Source organism: Ambystoma mexicanum, chromosome 8 (genome assembly GCF_040938575.1).
Source record: "Ambystoma mexicanum isolate Mex_15411 chromosome 8, UKY_AmexF1_1, whole genome shotgun sequence".
Taxonomy (NCBI): domain Eukaryota; kingdom Metazoa; phylum Chordata; class Amphibia; order Caudata; family Ambystomatidae; genus Ambystoma; species Ambystoma mexicanum.
In genome coordinates this window covers 1,379,668,836-1,379,695,116 of record NC_090929.1, presented here as the reverse complement: position 1 = coordinate 1,379,695,116, position 26,281 = coordinate 1,379,668,836, and the positions used below count along the sequence as shown (strand labels likewise).

Here is a 26,281-nt window from a genome sequence, read left to right as displayed (position 1 = left end):
ACTCCCACCTCAATACAAAACCTTCAAAATCGATAACTCCACCATCACAGTCTCTTCGGCGGTAAAAACCCTAGCAGCATATCTTGACTCAACACTATCCATGTCACGGCAAGTAAATACCATAGCCTCTTCTGCTGCACTTACCATCACAGTAATTAATGCTGTAAAACCTTTCCCCTCAACATAAAACTGCCTGTCAATAGCCAGGGCAACAGTAGGCACCAATTTGGACTATTGCAATGCCCTCTTCCTGGGCACCTGGGCAAAAAACATTAAAAAAATGCAAGTCACTCAGAACAACGCACTAAGAACAGCCCTGAATATTCCGAAAAGGGAACACATCTCCCATGCTAGGAAAGAGGCCCACTGGCTACCCATAAAAGAACGTATCCTCTTCAAATCCATGGTTATTACTCACAGATGCCTCTCCGCTGACGCCCCACCATATCTATCCGAAAGGATCACCCACATCACATCCTCCAGACCCACCAGATCACACTTATCTAACCAGACCTATGTACCCACCTTCAAAAGAAGTAAATCAGGGGGATCCAGCTTCCAGCACCTAGCTCCAATAAACTGGAACGCCCTTCCCACGTCACTCAGGAATGAAAAAATCATACCAAGCTTTCCGCAAACAGCTAAAAACCACCCTCTTCAACTAACTCCGATCTCCTCTCCCCATATGTTTATAGGTCACATATGAATAACAACGTTCATATTGATTATTGTGACAACTTTATGTATTAACCTGTAACCATTGTAACCATTGCATATAACCCGCTCAAACCACATACCTATTTTTAAGTATGCTTTTATATGACATGTACTAAGTGAGCCTGCCTACCAGCGCCACGATGCCCCCGGGCAGATGTGCGCTATACAAATCCAAATAAATAAAAATAAATAAGCACCTCCCATGCACCCAATTAGTGTGTGCCTGTGAGGCACTTGGGACCTTAGGAGGCGGGCATAGCAGTTTTTACTGGGCATCTATGCCCAGTAAAAATGCCATTGCTGTACCCTGGGATTCCAGCTCCTGAGATGCATCAGCCCCCTGGTCCCCGCAGCGTCATACATAATCACATTCATCATTATTGTGATTCTGTCTGAGTGCAAGGCGCTGCCGCAGCATGGAGCAGGCATGGCATTTTTTACCAGGCATGTTTGATAAAGCAAGCATAAGTGGTATTATGTAGCTAGACTGGCATTTTTGTGCAGCCAGTATAGCCATTTCTTATTGTGTTGTGACATTTTATATTAGGCAGCTTTGAAAAAGCAAGTGGAATGAACTGAGGACCCATGTAAACTTGTACCTTCTTCCCCAAGTACCAGCCAGAAAGAGCAAAGGGAACCTCTGGCCAGAAATTGAGTCCAAAGATGAGACAGGATACAACACCGCCAGGCACTCGGCAGCTAGTAGAAAATCAAAGGTTAGTTACATGGAGGATTAACTATACAAATCATGTAAATCCCCCACTATACACAAGATACCTGGTTTGCAATAGTCAAGTCTTGATGGGATGATATTGCTGGATGTTATCAAGAAACCTGCGCAGGCAACCTAACCCGAGCGGCACAAGGGCGCAGGCAAAGAAGGTAACAGTGTTGTAGTACAGGTCTCACCGCAGTTCCACAAGGTTTAATGTCCAAAGTACAAATCCAGGAAAATCTGTGAAAGTTCCAAAAGCCAAATAATCCAGGTTCAGAATCCAAGTTCAAAGGTCAGTAAATACCCAGGTCACTAAATCCAGCAGGGGAGAAACAGCAGCAGTCCAGGAAAAATGCGAAGGTCAGAAGTCCAAAAACCAAGGAATCCAGTTCACCAAATCCAGTAGGGAAAAGCAGGAGTAATCCAAGAAAACACCAAAGCCAGAGGTTCAGAAGCCAAAGGTTCTTAGAAACATGAAACAACAAAGGGCCACCTGCGGCACAGGTGGTAAGCATGGCAGTCCCAAAGTGCAGCGTTTAAGTAGAGCAGTTGCAACTTCCTGCTAAAGTACGAGACCTATCACGTGACATGACTTTGCCATATGATCGCTCTGCTCTATGCTGCAGGCTCTGTCATGCTTCCCCGAGGCGCTACCGCAATCTCCAGCGGCACCAGTGTGGAGTACTGTGGAAAGAGGGGGCAAACTGCCACGGCCGGTGCAGGACCCCTGACTGTCCAGAAGAGAGCCGCTGTGATCGGCGAATCATAGGTTCTCATGACAGAGCTCCTCCGCAATGCCCGCAGCTATTCAGGATGAGCAAGAAGAAGGAATTGAGCCAGCAGCTGGGAGGCTTGAATGTTACAACTAGGTTCCCCCGTTACTTTTCTCAGGACTGTAGCCCGTCCAGTTGACCAGATATTGTGAACAACCCTAAGAAAGACGAGAGTCAAGGATGCCATTGAACTCATACTCATCAGTGGAACCCAAGGCAAGAGGGGGTTGGAGGAGAGGGAAAGGCGAGTAGAGGCAGGACAAGGTTTAAGGAGTAAGACATGAAAAATCGGGTGGACAAGCCAAGAGGCAGGCAAAGAGAGACGGCATGAGACTGGATTTATGATCTTTGAGACTTTATAGGGGCCACCAAAAGGAGAGAATAACATCCGGCAGCTGGGTATACATAGACAACGCATTGATAGCAATACTTTGTCTCCTGGCACATATACCAGTGCAGGGTGGTGATGACGATTTTCTGTATGGTGCATGGATAACTGAGCACTCAATAGATGTGAATTAACCCGATCATGAATAGTCTTAAGGTTTCTGTAGCAGTCATTGACAGCAGGGATAAGAGTGGTAGGGTGCTCAAGCATGGATAAGGTACGTGGATGCTCACCATAAAGGGAATAAAAAGGAGAAGCAATTGTGATAGTATGAGGGGCATTGTCATGTGCAAATTCCGCTGTACATAAGACCTTGAACCATGTGTCCTGATGGAGGCACAAACAGCGAAGGTATTGTTCAAGCGCCTGATTTAGCCGTTCTGTCTGACCATCTGTCTTTGCGTTATAGGCAGACTAAAAGCGTGCATCGATGCCAAGGAGGGAAGTCCAGAAATGTGATGTGAATTGTAGCCCCCTGTCAGAAACAATAATAGACGGCAGGCCAAAGAAACAAAACACGTTACGAAAAAATAGATCAGCCAGAACAGGGGCAGTGGGTATGCCCTTACAGGAAACAAAACGAGCCATGTTTGTAAAATAATCAATGATTACCCAGATACTATCATGATTCTTTACTTTAGGAAGGTCCTTTATGAAATCCATCAATTCCATATGCCATGGTTTATGGGGAATTGTAATGGGTTGCAGAAGACCGAATGGTTTTCTGCTAATGTTTTTTTGTGTGCACACACCGAACAAGAGGAAAGATAGTCAATGACATCTATTTTCCTCCCAGGCCACCAACACCACTGCTGTAAAAGCAACAAAGTCTTATGTTGGCCAGGGTGTCCACTAATAGGTGTGTCATGTGACCACTATAGTGCTTGTTGTCTAGCCTGTTGTGTCGGGAGAAACAGGCGCCCTTGATCAAAAGGTAGACCCTCATGATAATCTACATTCCACTCTTGTAAGAAAGTGGGGTGTAGTGTGACCCAATCTCATATGCTAGAGACCAACGTAGGCCGGGGTGTACAGAGACAGATAAAATGTGTTTGCTGTAAAATAGTATGTGATAATACAGGTAAATTCGCACTCCCCGAAAAGGCGAGATAAGCCATCTGCTTTTCCATGTTTTAAGTCGAACTATGTTTAAACGTGAAGTCAAAGGCAGAAGAAAAGAAATGTGCCAACGCACTTGACGACTATTCATGCATTTCATTGAACCCAAGTCTTGAATGTTGCAATGCTCTTTACATACGGTTACTGGCCATTTATAACCTAATAGGTGATGTGTCCAGACTGAAAAGGCATCTTTAATGGCAAAAAGTTCTTTCTCTGTAACCATATAATGCATTTCAGCAACACAGAACTTCTTAAAATGGAATGCTACCGAGTGTAAAAAACCAGTGGTAGAACAAACTTGAGACAAGATAGCCCCTAGGGTAAAAGAGGTTGTGTCGGCCTGTACCACAAATGGAGGGTCTGAGTTAGGGTGTTGCAAGACTGGGGCTGTGGTAAATGTGGTTTTTTAGAACATCGAATGATTCATGTTGGGTAGGTGTCCAAAAACAAAATACTGCAGGGCTTGTGAGTTTGGTCAAAGGAGCAGCAATGCTAGAGAATCCCTGAATAAAGCGACGGTAAAAGTTAGCGAAACTGAGAAAGGTCTGTAGAGCCTTGACTGATGTTGGTACCACCAGTCAAGTATGGTTTTCACCTTAGATGCATTCAGAGAAAGCTTATCTGCGGTTATTTGGAAACCTAAAATTCGATCGCTTGGATATGAAAAACACATTTCTCTGCAATGGCAAAAAGAGCATTCGGACGTAGTTGGAGTAGTACTTCAGACACATGGGTTACATGTGTCTTGTATGATGGGGAAAACATCAATATATTATCGAGATAAACGATAACATAAGAATCCAGGATGTCATGAAAGATGTCATTCAAAATGCTGAAAAGACACGGGCACATTGCATAAACCGAAGGGCTTGACAGCGTATTCAAACAGGCCAAAGCATGCACAAAAGGCTGTCTTCCACCCGTCACCCTTTTGGATACGGATCAGATTATATGCTTCTCTTAAGTCCAACTTTGTAAATATAGCAGCATGTTGGAGTTGGTCCAATAGGACCGAGATCAGAGGGATAGGATACTTGTTTTTTATAGTGATTTGATTCACCCGCCTATAGTCTACACAAGGTCAGTGGTCACCTTCCTTCTTGGGAATGAAGAACATGGGACTTGCAGTGGTGGATTGGTATGGTCTGATAAGCCTGTTGCGCAGGACTAAGTCGATATACTCATTTAATGCTTTGTTCTGTCGGTGTTAATGAATAAATACGGCCATAAGGTATTTTGGCACCTTGAATAAGGTTGATGGGGCAATCGTGTGAACGATGTGTTGGCAAACACTCAGCCTGATGTTTGTCGAAAACATCTAAGAAGGAAGTGTATTCATTAGGTGTCCGACCGCAACCAGGGCTTGACAAGGGGATTGGTATGCAGTGGCAACAGTCTGACAGTGTTCGTGGCAATGAGTTGAATGAAAGTCTAATGTGTTTTGCACCCAATCAATGGCAGGATTATGCCTTTTCAGCCAGGAAATCCCTACAATTACGATGAGATCAAAAACAATTTGTTCAGAGTGTTTTCCTTGTATAACAAGAAGCAAAGGCAGGGTTTGTTGCCGAATCGGACCAGACACAAGATTTGTACCATCAATGGCTTGAACCGTTTCCGGTGTTGCTTTGTCTTGCAAAGGCAATTCAGGGAAGCAGCCCGAGAGATGTCAATGTAGTTACCTGTGTCACCTGAGTCTATTAATACCCAAATGGATTGTTCCGTTTGTCCTGGAACAGTGAGACAGGCTTTGATGATCATGTGCGCGGTTGGACTGAAAACAGGTGTGTTGAGGGGTATAGTGTACTCTAGGCCCTTCCAAACCCTTTCTTTAAGGATGGGCCTTCCGAAAAACCAGCGTTCGTTTTGGTCTTTTAGGACATTCCTTAAAGAAATGTCCAGTTTGACCACAATAGACACATGCCGCTGTTTTCTTTCTGCAGGTGTCAATGGACTCCGTAAACTGTCAATCTGCATGGCTTCTGGAATTTTCTCCACAGGATTCGAGGAGCATGGGGAGGGACTGGATGTAAAACTGGGCGTTTTAAACAACTCGCCTTTGCATTCCACTCTTCTTGCATCTACTTGGAGGGTCAAGTCAATAAGCTCTGTATACTCAGTAGGCAAAGAGGGGACCACAGCTAGGACATCTTTCATGGCATCATTAAGAGCCCTATAGAAAACAACAGATTTTGTATTGTCAGGCCAATGTGTCTCGGCAACTAATTGATTGATACGGGTGATATAATCTAAAGGTCCAGCCTTTCCTTGTGACAACCCTAAGAGTTCTAAGTCTCGTGACTGAGCCTTGAACTGCATATAAAAGACCTTGGTAATTTCTCCTATTACAAGGTCAAAATCATACAGAAAGGGACTATTGCCTTTCAATAAGGGATTATCCCACTATGCTGCTAAATCCCCCAAATGTGACATTGTGAAGGCAGCCTTGGTAGTAGAATCAGGAAAGGCCTGGCATCTGCACAAGAAATGTAACTTGCACTGGTTAATAAATCTGCAGAATTTCAGTGGCTGCCCTGTAAAACGCTCTGGAGGAGCCAAAAGGAAAGGAGTAGGTACATACACTGGAGGCTGATGATTGGTTCTGAAGCAATCCCCGATGAGGCGTTCTGTTCCCAAATTCATCGTCCAAGGGTAATGTGTGCTGGCCACTCTGAATTGCATCTAACCGGGGAAAGGGCTGTGGCTGGTGTGGGACCTGCAGTGGTCCAGAAGAGGGCCACCGTGATCGGCATACCATGGGTAAGTGCATGACACCAGGCATGACCAAGCATGATCAGTGGTATTATTCTTTCTGTGGCATGACATTTTGTATCGGGCATCTTTGATAAAGCAAACATGATAAGTGTTCATTTGTAGCTATAATGGCATTTCAATACAGTCAGTCTAGCCATTTCTTATTGTGGTATGACATTTTGAATCGAGCATTTATGGTAAAGCAAGCATGATAAGTGTTATTATGAATCAAGACTGGCACTTATATGCATCCAGTCTATCCATTTCTTATTGCGGTATGACATTTTGTTCTGGGCATCTATGGTAAAGCAAGCATGATAAGTGTAATTGTGTAGCTCGACTGGCATTTTAGTGCAGCCAGTTTGGACATGTTTTCATACTTTGGCAGGCATTTGTAATGGTAAAGCCAACTGGAGTATGATCATACGTGGAGATTCCATATATTGGTAGAGCAAACATGAACATGTCTTCTTTTAGTATCATTACTGGTATTATGTGCAAAGCAAACATGAGCAGGTTCTTTTATGGGAATACTAGGGCATAATGGTGCAGTCTGCATGGAAATGTATGGGCATAGCCAGTGTGAAAATGTTTTATACTGGCACATATTTTGGTAAAAGGCATCATGAAAATGTGTTGGAGAAATGCTCCTGTGCACTGTTGGTGACTTGCATCTATTGGGGTTTTTAATGAGTTACCCTAGAAAACCAATTGCAAACTGTTTGGCTTTTTACTCAAATGGTCTAAAAGTTGTGCTCTAAAATGCACCATTTTAACCCATTATTTAAAAACAATTCTAGGAGAGAGAACCCCCCCCCCAATTCCCCTTTGATTGGTGTGGGCTCTCTCAGTACGGTCCATCGCTGTTGCATTTCTGGGACAAATATTTACACCCCTCCAGTTAAGAAATTCACCAACCGCCACTGGTTCGGACCTTCTTAGATCTCAGGACTAACAGCTATCTAGGCCTCTCGTCTCTGGCTTCCTGTGAGGAGGGCACTCATACATGACAAAAGTATACAGTCAGCCCAGTCCCATTCAGGGCACCATGCTCGTTACTCATTTAAAACACTGTAAAAACTACAGAAATGTACAAATCTTGACAAGGCGCCTGGTCGAACATTGCACCTTACTTTAGTGTACAACTCGATCCACCACTGAGTCCCCTCTTTCTGCATTGAAAAATATGCATGCAACATCCTTGAAGGCTTTACATGCGCCAATCTCAATTCTCGTCCTCATCCTTCACACCAGCTATAACAACTGGTGCAGGTGTGAGATTACTGCCTGAAGCCTTGTCCAATGGAATCTTCTACCCATTCAGAGTCAGCTAAAAGAGTACTTTGTCAATTTCGGAAAGCTTCTCAAGATCACTTAGTTCTTCCAGTAGGTATCTCCTGCAGCCAAGCAGTCGCTAAACAGTGCCAAGAGACTTTATGGTCTGCATGGCGCAGTGCAGGAAGTGGCGCATAGATTCACTCACTCCTAAATACAAAAATGTCTGTCCTTAAATGTTTCTGCTCTCTCTTGGCATTTCCCTTTTGCATTAACTTGCCTTGCACAATGGTTTGGAACTGCATCACTATTATCCTATATTTTTGCCAATTCTTCCACCACCCAAATTCAATTTTAAAAGTTTGGATCTCCAAAGAGGAGAATCTGGAGGGGTTTTTTAAGATGCAGCTTTTCACATTTCTTCTCCTCGTCCAGTGCCGAAGATGTGACAATGGCGATGAATTGATAGTCCACTCATACTTTGCCTGCCTCAAGTGGTTCTTCTTTTCTTGTTGTGTGCACCCAAAAGCCAGAGAAATGGCATGTGTTGCTTTTTCATTTCTTAGATTTCACCTTCTCCATCTCCTTTCAAAGTCACAGATGAAATACCCAACAAGAGAAAGCAGGGAATGGTGGAAATCAGATTGCCAAGGTGTCTCTGGTACACAAAAGCATAGTAGGTGCTGCGATAGATATGCAATAACTCACAAAAAAAGGTTAAAATGCAAACTTCCGGGGGAAACGTTTGTGGTTATCTATTAGGATTAGTTATTTCATCAGTAGGAATCTTGAAGTGTTCTGTATGCCACAAAACCCATCAGACCTTCATATATAATTTTTGTATTTGTATTTGACCCAGACTAAAAAGAGGTTTCTGTATCTGAGCAACATGTGTTGCTCAAAGCATATGTTGTGTTAACTTTGTCTAAATTATAAGTTCTAGGTCTCCCATAAACGGCTCCCAACACGATTATCACGCCACAATCTTGATATGGCAATTTACCAGCAACAAAAACTTAAGAAGCAAAATCTTCGTACCATAATATTGACATGTATAGACATGGCCAAAATTGCCATCAAGCACTACCCACCTGTTTTAGGACTTTGTTAAATGACTATTCAAGCATTAGCAACTTCTTTTACAGTGGGGATGCGTTACTTAAATATTATAACTCTAATTCAAACATATTTTGCTCAGGCACCTGGTGGTGGATTAAGCCAACATTTTTTGTTTTTTATACTAAAGCATTATTAAGTGCTTGTCAAGAATATTTTTGGAGAGATGTTGTATCATGCTCATGGCTGGGTATGAATGTAACCTCTAAAATGAAAATATATATGGAGCCATTGCCTGCCCACGTGATCCTTCTGACCTGTCGTATCTGCTTTCATTTGCTTGTATGCCTTGTAGATCTGGATCAGAGTAAAATGGTCGCCGTCCGGATGTACAAACTTTCTTTGGCATGAAGCAGCGACTTCTAACGCACTGTGAGGCGGGTCGACAAAACAGCTTGGTGCTTCAAGATGAAGAAAAAGAAATCACAAAATGTAGCAAATCACAATACATATAGAGTATTTGAACATTTTATTTTGGAAAATCTTAAGAACAGGCAATAGGCCAGTTGTTATATCGCATCTAGCAAATGGTTATAGATACAAATATTATTGAACAAGTAACCATGCAAATAATCTCGTGGTGACATAATGAAGCCTACAAAAGTGTTAGATTAGGGTTACTACAATGTGAGAAAAGTTGGTCATTATTCAAATATCGTATGTGCCCTTTATTTTTACTTTCTCTGGTTCAAATCCCACCTAAGACCGACCCATTTGCATATTTTTGACATTCAAAATGTATTACAGCTAGTACACATGGCGCTACTGAGAACATTTTTTAAAAGAAAAGTAGTCAAATTAATGAAAAACTCACTGCTGTTGACTGAGTAAATTGTTACTAGAGTTTGACTAATTTCATAAGTGTCAGTTGAACTCCCTACTTTTTCTTTATAGAGTTTTTAAATAATTATTGGTAATGTACAAGCATTTTCGGAAATGTAATTAATTTTGGTGTGCTTTTGAGAAGTTAAATGTTGTGAATTTTAACTCCGCCAACTCAAATTGCATGACAATTTCTTAGAAACACGAAATACAATTGTATACATAAAACATTTAAAAAACATTCATATTGATTTAGGTTAATTTGCTATTGAGTGCCAATTAGACAGTCTGCCTACCCGCTTTGGTACTTGTGAGCTGCAGTGGTTATCCATATAAGTGCAAATGCTAAGGTGGATGGCCAGAAGCTTGTGAATACCTGCCTAACACCTTACTACTTGTGCAATGCGTTGACTGTCAAATCTTAGGCTCATGAAATGCCCACTCTATTGCTTTCAGTTCATGTGCTTTATCCTAAAACGATCCCTCAACAGGCCAGGATTCCTTAGTGACAGTTCACAAAAGCTTAAAAGATCCTCCAGACGAAAACAAATAAGGTGTAATAAGTCAGTCAGAGAGCAAAGTCGAGATGCAATGGTCAAATTAGAACGTGAGGGGGAGGCTTCATCGCAGGAGATTTGGTCGAAGCCAAATCCATCTAATATTTTTGCCCGAATTTGGGCCAAATGTATGTGGGGAGTGGGTAAAGGTAATATTTAAGGTGGGGGTAAATAGGGGGCTCCAGGGGGTCTGCCCTGCATATATCACTCAATCGACACAGATTTAGCCTCATACAGTACACTGCAACCAGACACATGACTTCAGCCTGTATCCTTTTCTGAAATGACCGGGGACATGACTAGACAGACTTAAGAGTGTCTTTTAATGCTGCAATTCCTCCGTTATTATGAATGCAATTCTTGAGGCTATGCTCTTCCGGAAAGCAGACACCCATATGATATGATAGGTTATTTATAACGAGCTTAATACCCAGAGGTTTCTAAGCCGGGACCCGGGGATCGAACCTGTGTTGCTCTGTGTCGTCTTGCTTCCAAGGTGAACACGTTGCCCCTGAGCTATCCTTCCGAAACGAGCTGTCTGAGCTATCCTCCTGCAGCACTACAAGGCTCTTCGCAGTGTATCGCTTTTCATATAGCAAAAAAAATATAACATTAGATATCATAAGTGAGTCAGTGAGGGAGCTAAAGCTTGCTCTAAGGAGACTGGACACAGATCAGGCAAACAAGATTGTTGGGAAGGGAGTTATCTTTCTATTTGCACAGCTGTCTGGAAAACGGTGCTCCAAAAAGACGGTAAATGTTTGCTATGCTACATTATGATTTGCTCTTCGGCAACAAGTGAAATATTCCATTAAAGATTCCTCATGGCCTACATCTTCAATGGTAGGAGGTGCAGTGCTAGAAAATATCCCGCAGTTACAAGATAGTTGTCCAGTGTCCACATTGTAAATAAAATAGAATCACGAACTGTGCCAGTGGCCTAAAGTACCTCTGTCCAGGATGTCACACCTGTCCACTCTGTAGTGTAAAAGCTAACAGAAACTCTCTTAGTCCCCATTCAGTATTGCACTATGACTCAATTTACAGTTTAGAGAAAGCATCAGGTGGCATAACACAAAACGATTGGGACCGTCTGCAAAATGTAGGGAGGAGCACTTAAAATATGCATTATATTACTGTAACTTCCTCCTACATATCCCTATTCTAACAGTCACACTTTGATGGATTGTGAGTGCAAGAAGAAGATGTTATTAACAACGTTTTTGTTATCGATGACTGATAACATTTTAATTTATGAAGTGGTGGCTCCAGTTCAAGACGCAATCTTTGCTTCTCGGAGTATCCCAGATTTCTAAGTCTTTTACATGTGACTACTGGGTCCCATAAGCAACAACAGGGATTGTGTCACTGCAATTCTTCCATATAACTATGTTGCTCACAACCTCTCAGGCTTCAAGTGTTTTAAAACTCTTAGTGCTTCTTAGGATTCAAGTGTTTTCTGATTGTTAACAACACCTAGGCATCAAGTGGTTTCAGGTTCTGAGCACCAATGACCTTCAAGTGGTACCTGAGTCCCAGCACCTCTCAACAGGTTCTAAGCAATTCTCAGGTACAGGTTCTGTCAGGGTTAAAGCACCTTTCCATTTCAAGTGCTCTTGCATCGCTTTCGCAAACCTGCTCTGTGGGACTTCTTTTATATGCATGAATCCCTCTTTAAATTCATATTTGTGATAAGTTATCCTCCTTTTCTTTTTCCCCGTTTTGGCAGGGATTGGCTATTTGTAAATTAGCCTGTCCTCCTTCCAAAAGGGCCAGTGAATTGACCCAGTATATTGCATAATATACTATCACTATGTTGTTTTTCCGCTTGCAACTTCAGTATACTCCCAGCTTCGTCTGCTCCTTGCAGGGTAAGAAAGCACTGCCATGTGTGGACTCAGGAACTGTCCATGAATCCCAACTACTGGAAGAGTCTTCGGGCTCTCAGTCACACCGAGCAGGCAGGGAAAAGGGCAGGTCAACCCTTTTACTGTCACTGAGCTATTTTCTGGTGGCAGTCCATAAGACTGCCAGCAGAAATGTTTCCACTGGTAGAATGAAGGCCATTTGGGGAGACCGTATCGGGAAGGGGGGTATAGTAGCCCCATTACTCCAGATCCTTACATGATGTGGTGTAGCATTGCATTTTAAATGATGAGTACAACAAACGAAACTTTAATAAATGTATTTGTTTTGTCAAGGTCGTTCTGAAGGCTTTGGTCTCTACAAGATTCTTCACTTCCCCCCTGGGTTAGTGCCCAGGTCACTCTCATTGCTTTGCTGGTCTTTCCCCTGGGTTACCAGGGCTCATCATTTTCATGGCTGGAACTTCGTCTTTTCCTTTCAGTGTAATTTCTTTGGCTTCCATCCTTTTCTTTCCCCACTTTATCTTTGGTCAGGGATTCAACCTTTTCTCTTTCCACTCTGTCTTCGGCCTATAGTGTGTCCTTTTCTTTCTCGGCCCTCTCTTTGGCCATAACATCTGATTTTACATCTTCTGTCTTTTCACAGGTTGTGCCATTTGCCTGTCTATCCACAGGCTCTGTCTTCTCCTATGGGGATAAGGTGCCCTACTCACATTCTTCTCTTCTGACTTTATGCAGGCTAGAACCTCCGCCTGTTTGCTAGCTGCAGCCTCTGTCTTCCCTCACTGCGGATAAAGTTCTCTGCTCACCATCTGGAATTTGCTCTCCATCTTCCCTCCTCTCTGACACCTTCCTGATTTCTCCCCTTCCCCCAATCTCTGAGTTTTACCTTCACCCACTCTACAGAGTGTACCTTTCAAGCCACTTTCTTCCACACTCCGGGTATTCCTTTCTTCCACTCCCCAGGTTTTATCTTTCACTCTAGCTTCCTGGGATTTACTTTCTTCCAACCGCTTGGTGCTATCTTTCACTCCACTTCCTCCATCTTCTAGGTTTTACTTTCGTCACTCTCCGGTTTTATCTTTCTATCCACCTTTCTCAATTTTCCAGGTTTTATCTTCTACTCTTTGGGTTTTCTCTCTCCCCCTCCACCTGCCCCCACTTTCTAAGTCTTTCAGGCTGCTTCCAACTCACTCCTCTAATGCTTGTCCTCCTACACACCACAGTCCTGGCCTACATATAGAGCAGCTCTCCAGTGCATCTCGTCAACTCTGCCCTAAAGAACGGGTTTCCTGTTTGAGCATGCTCAGTGCCAGAGAAGGTTTGCATTCCTGGGTATGGTACATAAGCCTTTAAATAGGTGAGCCAACATCTTGGATCTGTTTTCTGATTGATGTTGTAAGCTTTAATCTTCTCAATTGATGCTGCTGTCTTGCCTCTTCAGGCTGAAAAACCTTCTCCTCATGGGGTATGCACCACCTGCATCCTGCATGCATCAGGGTATTGTGTTATAAAGTGTTTTTGGGACACTGAGAGTTTGAAAAACAATTTCTTCTGCTGTATTTTGAGTTGTGTGGGTGTGTCTCCCACTATCTTCAATGGAAGTGTTTGCTGCAGGAGGCCCCATTCCCACCGTGGTTGTGGCTGTAGGGAGGACATCACATTCTCTTTCCTCAAATCTCCCTATAAGGTGAGGAACAAGTAGAGTCCTTATTGTGTGTAATGCTTACCTTAATTCATCGACCACTTGCATGGGGTTTCGTGGAAGCCGCAGTTCCTACACTTGAGTGTTCAACTCCTCTGAATGATAAGCGACATAGGTGAAGATTCGTAGTTTGGAAATGGACTGAGGCTCTGTACTGATCTTACTCTACTCCCCATGTTTTCCATCTGCAAGTCTAGTGCTGTGTACTTGACCAGCGATATCTGGCATTAAGCATTGGAGAATTGGCAGTTTTATTGCAGGAAACATTCCCCAAGCAGTTTCCTTCCACAACTTGGTTAAGTAGGGCAGCTGGAATTGGCTTCCATGACTCGGGAAATAGCAGCTGCCATTGTAAGGCTGAGCAATAATGCACTTGACATCAAATCGGTGTGGTTCATAGAATAACTTTTTTCAGCATTTGTCAGGGAAAGGGGTGAACTAAATGCCTATAGGAACTAGGGAAGTAGCTAGATTTTAATAAGGATGTTCTCACTGCAAAACAAGTCATGAATGGCGTGACACAAACTGAGGTCTTTCTCAAGGTGTCCAACATCTTCAGGTATGAATTCCCAAATCATACAGTTTGCAAATTGTGCTTGCGAACCATTGCCCCTCCAGGGACAATCTAGTCTACAAAACAAATATCCAACTAAGTGGCCAAAGGAACAGTGCCTAAATCCTATTCTTAGCGAGTCCTTAGCCTCCTGGCTATGATAAGGGTGCATAACAGAAGGATTGACCAATGAAAGAGTTAAAAAATCCTCCTCTCAAATATTCAGCCATAACCCAGCACAACAAAACCAAAACTTCCCAAGCCAGCAAGGACTAAAACAAGTGGCACAGTCCCCAACACACACTGAATTTACCATAGGACAGCCAAGATCATAGAAAAAGTGGGTGGTGCTTAGCACACCATTTGTGAACATTGCTGATTGTAGCACCTCCTTGGTGGGGAAGACAGGGTCAGATCGGCCAGTGAGAGCATACCAAACGGAGGCTAGGGAGGGGGGTAAAACCAACCCAGGAAATAGGAAGTTGTGTGTTGTTCAGGCGAGGTCAGAGAAGAAGGGAAGAAGCCGGTGGCAGACTAAGAGACAGCAGGAGGACGAAACAAGCAGTCATTTGTGGAGGTGTTTTTTTGTGAAGGTGAAGTATTACATAATGAGTGCAAGTAGTACTGAAGTGTGGATGTGGATGATTATGTGGCAAGTGTGGTTAGGAAGCTTAGTGTAAGGGGTGATTGTGAAGTGGATGCTACTGATTGAAAGGAGGGTGTTTGAGTAGTTGGATAAGAGCAGTGATAGTAGTACATTGGAGGCAGGAGTAGTAGTGTGGAGGAAGGAGTTCTCATGTGGAGGAGGGAGTTGTAGTGTGTACTGCATGAGGGAGTTGTGTGGAGGAGGGAGTAGTAGTGTAAGGGAGGGAGTGATGGTAAATGGGCAGGAGTATTAACATCAAAGGGTGGAGGTGAGCTATAGAAAGCATGTAAGACATTGGAGGAACTGAGGAAAGAGTAAAGGCAGGAGGAGTGAAGAAGGAGAGTAGAGAGGACGACCCTAAAACCCTTTGAAAAGTCAATAAACACCTTTCAACTAGCTTTGTGACTTGGTGCATTATTTGAGCCATCTGTAACACCAGGCTTAACCTCTCATTTGTAGCCTTCACTTCAGGTCTCTCCCAGACTTTGGGTTTCTCAGTATTCTCTTCAGATTTCTCCCAGAACTTGGGTTTTTCAAGTACAATATTTATTTTCCCCACACCTCCGTTCGGGGTCCTTTTCAGGAATCTGATATTAGCACCTCATCACAGGGCCGCTCATGTTTCTCTGTATGGGAACCTCGTCCTAAGTTCCACTTTCATACGGACAACTCAGCTGGGACGGCATCTGTCCTTGCTTTGGCAGACTTCCTTTTGGATTAGCATCAACATGCTTACAGTGGTTTCCCAGATGGCAGTATCCCTGTGTATCCAGGGAGTCTGGTTCAGCACTTCTGCTTCAATTCAGGATTAGCTCTGTTCAGGCATTTGCTAGCTCTTCCTGTAGTCCTGAACTGGTGTACGATTATGCAACCTAACTTTATATTGGCTCACTGCCTGAGTGGGCTGAGTGGTTTATAGTCATAATGTCGAAAAAAAAATGTCGACAGACAAAAATGTCGAAAAAAAAATGTCGAAAATAATAATGTCGACATCCTATACTTATAATGTAAAAAGTCATTTTTTCGAAAAAAAAATGTCGACATTTTTTTTTTGACATTATGACTATAAACCCTTAAAACTATCAACACCTCACCCAACACCCCCCTGCCACCCCCCCACACCCCCCAACCACCCTTTCACCCCTCATACTCACCACATACCAATTATTTATTTATTTATTTATTTATTTATTCAATAAATAAATAACCTAAAAAAGGATCATTTACTATGGGGGGGGGTCCCCCCCCAACCCCCCCTCACCCAACACCCCCCTGCCACCCCCCCACACCCCCCCAACCACCCTTTCACCCCTCATACTCAACACATACCAATTATTTATTTATTTATTTATTTATTTATTCAATAATTAAATAAATAAAAATGGTATTTACTATGGGGGGGTCCCCCCCAACCCCCCCTCACCCAACACCCCCCTGCCACCCCCCCCACACCCCCCCAACCACCCCTCATACTCAACACATCATATATATATTTATTTATTTATTTATGCATACACTAAATTAAATTTCGAAAAAATATCGAAAAATGTCGACATTTTTGTTTGTCGACATTATTGTTTTTCGACATTAATTTGTCGACATTTTGACTGTCGACATTATTGATGTCGACATTATGACTGCACACCGGGCTGAGTTAGGTCTTGGGATTGGTTGGTGTTCGTTTTGAATTTCAATTGCCTTATGTTACCATCATTAAGCTATTTGCATTGGTCGAGAAGTATTGATCCCAATTAGGGTTTATTTCAGTGTGGGGCGAACAGCAACATTTTAGAGTCACCAGGGTTCGGGTTGATGACTCTGTGGTGAGCAGCAGTTTTCCACCTTCTTCTTACAAGTTGGGTGAACTTTCCTGGCTGCTCACAAGCAAAGTATCTGCTGCCTGAAGGCAGGATCCGCAGGTAGGTTATTTCTTCAGAGCGTCCATGCACTTGTATACCATATTTTTTCAGTTTTTCCCAAACACTCTCTCGATCAGTGAGCGCTGCAAAAAGGCCATCTTTCGCATGGGGTTTTCCTATTCCACCCTATTTGTTGTTTCTCATTATTTGCCATTTAAATGGTTTTCTACTGCTATTTTGCATGGGTCTCGTAAGATATTGGGACTTGTAATCCTATGTGTGTTTATTCGTGGTTGGTCTTCTACGGAAGGTAGATTTAATGTACTGCATCTCTGAGGGGATGGTGAGCCTGAGGAATCTCACTCCTTCCACCTTCTGTGAGACACATTAGGTGTTGGAGAGATCAACCTAACCCATAGCAGTACACCCCTCATACAGTAAGATTGGGAGTTCACTTAAGTCACCACGCTCCACAACATTTGTTTGAGTTCCAAATGGTACAGAGCGTGTGCCCAAGTTCAGTGTTTTCTTTGTTGTTTAGTGATTGTGCTCAAATGTTTCTACAATAACCCACAGGGGACGTGCCAAAGGTTGAATGTTCCAAGCAATTAGTGTAACTGTTGGAATTGAAATAATATTATGCCTCCTATCGTAGTATTTGAATGTGTGTTGGCCTACGCCAAGTTCTCTAAAATATCATGTAAATATATTCCGCGGCAAGGTCTTGACCTTAACGAAAAATTGTGTAAGTCGCCATCTTGGATTTAGCCGCCATCTTAGGTTCTGTTGTAAAGTGGAAGTCACCCTGAACATCAAAATGGAGGCCGAATGACATTCTGAGTGAGATTCTGGCCGCTGTGACCTCCGCACACATGAATAAATAATATGCCTGCAGGCCACTTGTCGGGGTCGCGAACTGAGACCTTGTCCTATCCCTGACCTATGTGTAAATGAACAACTGTATCAGCGGAACTGATCAAAAATGCATACATTATGGGATTGACCTGGCAAGGAACCCTAGACCTGGTCTTAAGAATGGTTAACCCGCGAGGGGGTTGGCCAGAGCTGGATAAAGAGTATAAAAGCACCAGTATTCCAATGTACGGTCTCTCTACTAATGCATCGAACTCTCGTTGAAGTTTGTTACGTTACTCTGAGAGCCGAGTAGCTATCCGTTTGTCAATTGACTTTTTGGTAACTGCTGTAGCTTTTAAATAAAGCACTTTGTATGTCCTTTGTAACCTGTGTTGGTGTGTTTCCTTTGGGCTTCCCAGCCTCACATCAATTTCTTTGTTTTCACAGTTGGCGCCCGAATAGGGACCCTCAAGATTGATGCCGGATCATTGAAGGTTGACGCAGACTATCGAACCGGGATCGGACGGTGTGATTCTGCGGGCCCGACCGATCGAGACGCGATACCTCGGCAGCGCTGCACGATCCGATCCTTGGACGATAGTCGTGTGGTCTGACACGGCATCTTGACGAGGGTCCATTTTTGAGGCAGGCAGATTTGTCGAAACCACCAAACACAAGGTAAAATTCGTTAGGTAAGTTCTTTGATAAACCGTACGGTCCTCCTTAGGTTTGGTCAGGTGCAGTCGTGACCCGGCTCTTAATTTAACCCTGACAATTTGAATTTGGCGTATTGTATCTGCAGACACAATTATTGACCAGGTAACACCAATTCTTTGTGAAATGCCTGGGAAATTGTCTAGCTGCTTTAGGGCTCTGTTCCGCAGCGATCACCAATCCTTGGAATTTAGCTGCCCGGCACCACAGGAGGGGTCGCCGGCATGTACTATGTACTGTAAGTATGGCATTGGTAGTATAGTATTTAATGATATTTGGCACAGACAGACCAGACATGCCTCCGAATTTCAGTGGCCAATCAACGGTAGTTTTGAGATCCCCCGTATTGAATACCTAGAATCAGTCTTGTTGAAAAAGAAGGCTAGACCTGCAGCCTTTGATGTTTTAAAGAATTGGAAAAAAGAAGCGTTACAGCAGCTTAAAAGTAGGGACAAACATGCACGCCGTCATAAAACAAACGCCAAAAAAGCGTTGTTATATGATAAAGAAAAACGTTCAGAATCAGTTAAAAATATGGATAGGGCTTTTTCACTTGGAATCCAGAAAATGTACCCCTCTAAAGATTTCCATGTTTCCGAGGAATTTATTGAGAAATTGTTAAACGAACGCAGGCCTGATGCCTCTGCGCCACCTCCGTATGTTCCTATTTTGGGTGCTTTGCCCATTCCTGCTGTTGTTCCTGCCGTTATCCCTGTTCCCCCTGTACAGCCTATCGTTCCTAGTCCCATAGTTGTTGTTCCTCCACCTATCGCACCGCTCCTTCCTTCTGCACCGATAGTTGCACCTTTATAAAATTTACCTACACCTCCACTCCCGAGTGGCCCTGTATTGACTGAAGTTGATCCAGGTGCAGGATCGAAGATCGTCACTCGTTATGCTGTTTCTGCAGATAAGAAACAGGAATTGTTTGCATGGGCTAAGCATTGTATGGAGAAAGGTGATCAAGTTAATGTTTTTTCCACATTATCTAATTTGAATAGTTTTCCCGAGAAAAATGTTTTTATCGAAGGTTTGGGGACTCATTTATGTGTGATGTGGGGTAGATTACAAAATTCGGATCTTCCACAAGGGGTGAGAGATCTGAATGCTTTGGCACTTTCGAGGGACACAGAACAGAAAGTATACGGGCATGTTGAAAAATTGTTTGAGTTTAGGAAAGACTTTGAAAAGTCACGAGATGAGGACGACGAAGACGATAGAATATATGTATAGAAACGTTTCCTTCCGTGCCGTAGATCGGCACCTGAGGAAATACGTATTTGTACTAAAGATGCGGTTCGATGGATCTCGGATTCATCGATTCCGCCAGATGAAGTATATGACACGTATAGTCAGTATACAGTAGAAATGCAAAGAAAGGTAATTCAGGTAATGGTACAGTACCTGCAAGAAGAATGTGTAAGAAAGAAGGTTAGTTGCCCCATAGAATTATTGGGGATTTGTAAAAGGGCTTTTTCGCCCGATACTTCTTCAGCTGCCTTAGCGCTCGACCTGGTTCTATTGCTTAGTAAGCGGCCGGAGGCACCTATATCTCAGTTGCCTATGAAAGAGGTTCCTCCGACCTTTGTCCCAAAAGTTGAGATCCCCGCCAACGCTGGGACTGGTGCCCCCGCTGTGGATATCCCTGCACATTATGTATCACAATTTGTTCACGTCTCGTTTTCACGACAGGAAGTGAACACTATTAGACAATCAGTTCCCGATATCAGGAAAAACCCGACGGGGTTTTACAAAGAAATAGAGTCCGTCTTGCAGTCCTCTGTGTTCACCTTGAGTGATATTGACTTGCTATTTCCTGTACTCCTACCCGTAGATGTATGGAAACAGGTTCGGACAGTAGACGATGTGCCAGGGTTGGGAGATACGTGGGCTAATATGATTAGGATTGATGGGGAAAGACCAGCTGGTGAGAAACCCCCAAAGGTAACACTTACTTTGCCTGATAGAATTGTCGCAAAATTAAAAACTATAATTCCAGAGAAAAGAATTATTTGGGACAAGCTTACGGCCTGTGTCCAAGGAAAAACTGAAGGCGCCACCGAATTTTTTAATAGATTCGAGCAGGCATTTTCTGACTTCAGTGGACAGGATTTAGGTACAGAGTCTGGGAAAAGGTTGTTTGTGGACAAATTTGTACGTGGACTGTTGCCTGACATCCAGTCACAGATTATGTCCTCTGAGAGCGCTTGGCAGGCAACATGTCAATCTGAGGTTTTGCACATGGCTCAGTATTATGAGAACCGTGTTAACAATGAGAAGGACAAAATTAAAAAGAGGAAAGGAGATTTGAAAACCAAAGTATTATTACAGCAAATTGTTAGAAACCCCAGAGGAGACACGACACAGACTAGAGGTCAGTATGTCCCAAAAGGAAATGCTCCTTTGGGTCCTGTGAATATTAATCAATGTGCTTATTGCTGCCAGGAAGGTCATTGGCGAGCACAGTGCCCTGTCCTTCGCCAAAGGTCAAACAGCGCGTTTAGGGGTATGGGTAGACGGCCTAGGGGCCGCCCTGGAGCAGGGGGCCCTGATAGAGGTCGGTTTTTACAAGATCCTCAGCAACCTTTTTCACGGGAAAATCAGACCTCGAGTGTGGACTCGAGGAACATATTTGATCACCCTTCTGCTGCCTACCTTTCTGAAGAGCTTCCTTCCAACGATACTCTATTTCATTAGGATTGCCCGAAGCAGGGTTTGGAACCTTCACCTATTCCCGTTAATCAGAAAGGCCCCTACGTTGAATTATTAGTAGGGAATAGGAAACACCAGTTTTTGATAGACAATGGAGCGCAGAAGTGCTCCATTGATCATTCTCGGGTTCCAAACATTCCACTGTCAGGGCAAACAAATGTTTCCGTAGGGTTTTCTGGTATACCAACTGTCTATCCGGTTTCTGCACCGGTGTCTGTTTCTTTGGGTCCCTTTACGGACCATTGCCCTTTTCTTCTCACTTCAAACTGTGGAGAGAATTTGCTGGGGTTGAATTTGTTAAAGAAATTGAACGCAGTAATTCATTGTTCTTCTGATGGAATACGGCTGACGGTTTCACCACAGCAACTTCCTAATTCTCAGTTCTTGATTCGACCTTTACCTCCTGAGTTTAGCATTGTCCCGGAATGTTTATGGGCGGTAGACGACAATGATGTCGGGGTATTACAGATTGAGCCCGTTAAAATAGTTCTGAAACATGGAGTGAAACTACCACGCATTCCGCAGTATAAAATATCAGTTGAGGGCGAACGTGCTTTGAAATGCATTGTCTCTGATTTTGTGCATCGTGGGGTGATCGAAGAGATTACAAGTAGTTTGTGTAATAGTCCGATCTTGCCTGTATATAAGAAAGGCGACAATGCAATTCCATACCGGTTCATAATTGATCTTCGTGCTATTAACAGAGTGGTCGCCCCACAATTTCCAATTGTGCCCGATGTGACGACGATATTGACAATGATCCCTGCTACGGCTACGCACTTCAGCATAGTGGATTTAAAAAACGCTTTCTTTAGCATTGCTATACATGAGGAAAGTAGATATCTGTTTGCGTTCACCTTGGGGGGATGCTCATTTACATTTAACAGGGCACCTCAAGGGTATACTGAAAGTCCTAGCATTTATAGTAGAGCTTTGAAAGAGCAGCTCGACACCCTTGAATTGCCACCTACTTGTACGCTGCTTCAATATGTTGATGATTTGCTTTTGGCTGCAGACTCAGAGTGCTTGTAAAGAAGGCACTGTACTGTTGCTTGTTCATTTAGCTAAAAATGGTCATAAAGCTTCGCTTAAAAAATTTCAATATTGTTGTCAGGAGGTCGCCTATTTAGGCTACCTCCTGTCAAAGGAGGGGAGAAGATTGACACCTGAAAGAATAAAACACATTTCTGGCATGTCTGTTCCAAATACACAGAAGGAAGTCAGAGCTTTAATAGGTATGGCTTCTTACTGTAGGTTGTGGATCCCGAACTTTTCACTAGTGATAAAACCGATGTTGGCTTTGACGAAGAAGGGCATTTCTCTGCCACTGCCATGGAAATCGGAACATCAATGATCATTTGAGCTTCTCAAAACCGCGTTATGCTCTGCACCGGTTCTGGGTACTCCAAATTATGACAAGGCCTTTGTGTTGTTTGTGCATGAATGTGATGGATGTGCTTTGGCTGTGTTAACACAGGAACACGGAGGGAAGAATAGGCCGTGCGGCTACTACTCCTCCGCCCTTGATCCTGTCGCATGCGCTTTGCCAAGATGTTTGCGCGCTGTCGCTGCTGCTGCCGCGTCTGTAAAACAGAGTGAGGGAATGGTCCTAGGCCATGATTTGATTTTGATGGTACCTCACGCTGTTGATATTCTATTGAACAAAACCCAAACGCAACACCTCACCTCTGCGCGGTTAACAAGGTATGAACTAATTCTGTTTGCCCCTCACATTCAAATTAAGAGGTGTTGTGTTCTTAATCCGGCTGAACTCTTACCTTTCCCGCAAAGCACTGTTTGCGGTGACGAAGAATTACATGACTGCCTGTATACCACTGAACAAGAAACGAAGGGCAGGATAGATCTCATAGATACTCCTTTGGATAATGCAGAAGGGGAGCTGTTTTGCGATGGCTCCTGCTTCAAACTTTCGGATGGTACATCTACAGCTGCTTATGCAGTTACTACATTGAGCAAAGTTGTTGAAACTAAGAGAATTTCGCATAACTCCGCGCAGGCCGCAGAGATTATAGCGTTGACCTGAGCTTGTGAACTCTCCCAAGGGCGTATAGTAAATATATATACTGATAGCCAGTACGCATTTGGGGTGGCTCACAATTTTGGAAGGCTCTGGTCGGAAAGAGGGTTCCTGACCTCACATGGGACCAAGATCCAGCATGGCCCCTTGATAGTGCAATTACTCTCGGCACTCTCACTCCCCAAACAGTTAGCGATCATGAAATGTGCAGCACATCGTAAGGTCATAGATGATGTGGGTAAAGGGAACACTTTTGCGGACCTGATAGCCAGACAAACGGCCACAGACCTTAGCACGGACATGTATGCCTTGAGGGAAATGAGAGATGCTTACATAATGGATGAAGGTATTGGGTCTGTGCGGGATATTCAAACTGATGCCACAATAGAAGAATCTAAAAGGTGGGCTGAAGGAATGGGGAAATTGGATGATGAAGGGTGTTGGGTGGATACATCCGAAGGAAAATGGTTGCTCCCTGATTCATATGTATTGGCAATGGTTACGATGGCACACGGTCCTACACATGTGTGTGCCCAGCAGATCACGCAAATGTTAGAACAAGTTTGGGTGAATAACAAGATTCTGGAGACTGCGAAGAGGCATGTCCAGAACTCTATGATCTGCTTACAGCACAATGTTGGTAAGGGGACAGTAACTCCAAGGGGAAGCTTTGGGCCCCCTTCTGTTCCCTTCGAGGTTATTCACTTTGATTTTATTGAGATGGAGAGATGTAATAATCTGAAATATGTTCTTGTAATTATTTGTGCCTTCAGTAAATGGGTCGAGGCTTTCCCCGTTAAAGATGCTACCGCCATGACCACTGCAAAGATTATGGTAAAAGAATTCTTTCCTCGATTTGGGCTCCCGAGGGTAATTTGGTCGGATAATGGTCCCCACTTTATTGCAGCAGTAATTTTGCAGATATGCACAGCTTTATGCATTGAAAAACGATTTCACTCAGCTAGACATCCTCAAAGTGCTGGTTTGGTGGAAAGACACAATGGTATCTTAAAGAATAAGCTTGCAAAAACATGTGCTGATACAAAACTGAAATGGCCAGATGCCTTACCCATTGTATTATTAGCTATGCGTACCACACCTCAGACTAAAACCGGGCTTTCTCCATTTGAGGTAGTGATGGGGAGACATTTGGGGTCTCCCGAAACCTAAAGCCCTGAGAGAGGTGGAAAATGTATTGCTTGTAGACTATTGTAACCAGTTAACTAAAAACCTGTATTTCATTTATCACCAAGTGCACTCAGCTTTACCTGTACGGTTCACGGGCCCAGGACACGATATACAGCCTGGAAGTTGGGTCCTAGTGAAGGCCTACGAGAGGTCTTCCTGTCTCGCGCCTCGCTGGCGGGGACCCTACCAGGTGTTACTGGTCACCAGGACAGCAGTGCGGGTGGCTGGAAAGAAGCACTGGATCCACGCGACGCATGTCAAGAAACTTCCTCACCCGACGCCACACGTTACAGAAGAAGCAGAACCCCTCGCTGATGCTACAGTCTCTGATCTTGGAGTAGCAAACAGCGCTGTGAGTGCGTCGGAGAATTTCTCTGAGCCCGAGGAGCTTGGGGAACAGTCCATTTCGTCTCCGCACTCTCTTGAAAAATCACTTCCGGAAAACATTGTTTCAAGCTCTGCGACTTCCGTCGCCTCTGACACGTCGCTTCCCTCAGGAAGTGACGACACCTAATTTCCGGATCAGACAATTTTGGGTACCACCAGGTACAACCTTCGACGAAGGAAATAGAACTACGGCACAGGTTTTTCCGTGCATCTGGGAAAAGGAAGTGATTGGAAGTTTTCCTTTTTATAAGAAAGTTCTGTTGAACAAAAGGGATTCTGCTGGCTAGGGTTGGGAAGGACTAAGAAATCGCACGACCGTAGCGTCGCCAGCAACGAACATTGGGGTCGTCGATTGAGGAACTACAATGCCTGCCACCTCCGCTGCTGCTCCCTGCATTGGACTTGTGAATAAGGGGGTGACCAACTTGGACAATGAACAATGTGCCTGGGCCCCGAAAACGTACTGCTGTGTTTTGATAATGATAATTGTTATTTTTGCAACTGCTGCTGTAGAACTTTGGTATTTTGAAGAAATCTATCCTCTGAAACCTTTACTACCGACCGAGATTGTACCAACTGTTTTGACTCCCTCTGTACACCTTCACACTCTGTTCCCTAGAGACTCCCAACATAGACAAAAGTATCATAATAACACTCTAATGATAGTAATGAATGCAACTCATGCCATTTTTAATAAGAGTAATTGTTGGATTTGTACTCATTTACCGCAACATGGGAACAAGGGACTGGGATGGTATATACATCCTTTACCTTTAACGACTGCTTGCTATGCCTCTCTTAGAGCACTATTCTTTGGCCGATGGAATGATAGCATCTCAGGGAACTTTGATGGAACTAATCTGAATGATTTCGAGAAACGTGAATTGACTCCCCTCGGATGCTCGCTTTTTGCAAATAGAAGTAAACCTAATGTCGCTTCTATTAGGCCGTCTGATAAACTGTCTCTTCCTTTTCAAACTTTAATTTCCTTTAAAAGGGCTCCGATAGGCAATAAGGACCCCGTGCCTCCTTCTTACTCTATAAATCATAGCCCTGACTCGGTTCCCTTTTGTGTACAAAGAAATGGCACTCGGCCAATGGGAGATTTTGAAGGTTGTAAGAACATTGTAAATTTGACTGGAGAAAACAGGCCTCTGTATGTAGGGGGGCCTGCTTATTTTGTTTGTGGTAGTTTAGCATTTCCCTGGTTGCCCAAGGATTGGCAGGGAACCTGTTATTTAGGAATATTATTACCCGGGGTATTTGTAGCTAGTACATTGGAGGTTTCTAAGGCTCGCCCAAGGCGGGACAAGAACGGAGATACCCCTGGGCAAGTATTGGGAGATATAGCGAAATCAGTTGTGCCCTTTTGGGGACAAATAAACTCAGAGAACATTAGGGGATTAGCAAGAGACTACCAAGTCTACTGGAGAGAACGATCAACCGGACCACGGACATACTCTACAATATGACCTTAGAGCAAAAAGCAATAAGATTGGTAGCACTCCAAAATCGGATGG

At 43.6% G+C, this 26,281-nt stretch overlaps 1 protein-coding gene across 1 annotated transcript in view; it reads right to left on the bottom strand.

Annotated features, from left to right (window-relative positions):
- Positions 1–26,281, bottom strand: part of DHX32 (DEAH-box helicase 32 (putative)) — an 864,748-nt gene that overhangs the window by 235,396 nt on the left and 603,071 nt on the right. The window contains exon 8 of the mRNA XM_069611492.1: positions 9,118–9,261. Within this exon, the coding sequence (XP_069467593.1) occupies positions 9,118–9,261 (144 nt within the window). The remainder of the gene's footprint in view (positions 1–9,117; positions 9,262–26,281) is intronic.